Genomic DNA, 1,614 nt, shown 5'->3' with positions numbered 1-1,614 from the left:
GGAATTCAAATCAATAAACTTCATGAAACAGTCTGGAGAGCTTAACATCTTAAGATTAAAGAATATTATTGTAGTGCGCTCATTTCTTCAATCAAAATAAATATTTAACAGATTACCCAATTTGATTGATTTTTGTGGCTTGTGTCTTATGACCTTGACTTTTGTTAATTTTATCTTCATTTTTGTTGAACGATAATAAGTCACTAAGCTATTGCCATTTAAAAATTGTCATGTAACCTAATGTACATAGAGACAAATATTCTATTTACCCAATTTGATTGATTTTGGTGTCAATGGAAAGTACAATCGATTGTACTATGGCAAAATTTGTTTCTGAGCGCAAAAGAAGTACAGTTTTCATCTTTCATCTGATTTAAATGAATTTTCGTGTGATCATATATATTGATGAGATCTTGGACAAGTTCTTATTTGACACTTTTTCGATGAACAGTTTCGATTTACCACCATTGACTAAAAATTCGTAAAAATAGTTAAAGATGGGTTTCCTTATATTTTAGTGTCAAATTAAGCAAACTATTTGATTAATTAGTGTTTCTAATGAATTATCATGTATTCTTAATCATATTATTATGTTCTTATTGCATATAATTAAGAATTTCAACCAATCATAAGTATCCATGTACGATAGTCTGGAAAAACAAAAGATACTTTTTGACCTTTCTCGATCGGCCACTCATTGGAATCTGCTGGTAATTCTCTTCTAATTTAGCTAATTATGAATTAATTATGGACATGTGAGACAAACCTTTACTTTCTAGTCATATAAGTTTTAGCATTTTCATTTTCATAAATGAAAATAAGGCAACCCATCTTTAAACCACCGTGTATGTTCTCACCATCATTAAAATAGTTTTTGAGTTTATCGCCATTTGTATCATTGTTAGTGATTATTCCGGATTGTAAAAATGGTGGAACGTTGGTGGAAGAAAATGGAAAATTTAAATGTAACTGTCCACTAAACACATTCGGTGACGATTGCAGTAAGTACAAATTAAAAAAAAAAAGAAATTTACCAATCTCTCCTCGCTCGGCTAGTTTTTCAGATGGGACAATAAACTGAGGCCCCATGTGCTTCAGGCTGTACACGTTAAAGATTCTCGACAGTTGGAAATCGAACAAGAGTAGGAAACCCGCTGTCCTGGTAAAAAATTTCCCTCATTGCACACTGCATGGCGTTGCCCGTCTTTAATCATTATCCCACATGGTGCAGAAAAGTTGGACGTAAAACTCCATTCATTTTATTTTTCAGATTGTCGATACAAGTATTCAAATGTAAAATCTTTGACGCCCCGTGCCTACGCAGAAAGAACTGTGTCTGATTCAGCGAAATGTGATGAAAACTGTGCTAACGATACCAAATGTTCCACTTCTACCACTTGGCTTGGAACATGTCTTCGTTACAAAACACCAATCATCTTCGTGTCGTTGGATGGAAAAGAAGACCAATGTATTGAAAAGTGCAACGAGATGAGTGAATGTAAAACGATTTGCACTCAAAACCATACTAGGAATTTTTCCTGTTATTTATTTAACGTTACCTTGGACAAGATTCCAGATAATATGAAACGACCTTACAAAGCCAATTATAAAGTA

The 1,614-nt window shown here is 33.1% G+C and overlaps 1 protein-coding gene across 1 annotated transcript in view; it reads left to right on the top strand.

Moving 5' to 3' along the window:
* LOTGIDRAFT_176445 (hypothetical protein) overlaps window positions 1-1,614 on the top strand; it is a gene marked incomplete at both ends in the record, with an annotated part of 33,192 nt that overhangs the window by 25,731 nt on the left and 5,847 nt on the right. The window contains 2 exons of the mRNA XM_009049513.1: window positions 906-1,001; window positions 1,271-1,611. Coding sequence (XP_009047761.1) covers window positions 906-1,001; window positions 1,271-1,611 — 437 coding nt within the window. The remainder of the gene's footprint in view (window positions 1-905; window positions 1,002-1,270; window positions 1,612-1,614) is intronic.

Source organism: Lottia gigantea (assembly GCF_000327385.1).
Source record: "Lottia gigantea unplaced genomic scaffold LOTGIsca_1372, whole genome shotgun sequence".
NCBI classification, from domain to species: Eukaryota; Metazoa; Mollusca; class Gastropoda; family Lottiidae; genus Lottia; species Lottia gigantea.
Note: the sequence above shows the minus strand (reverse complement) of the source record. Positions and strands in the feature narration are given on the sequence as shown.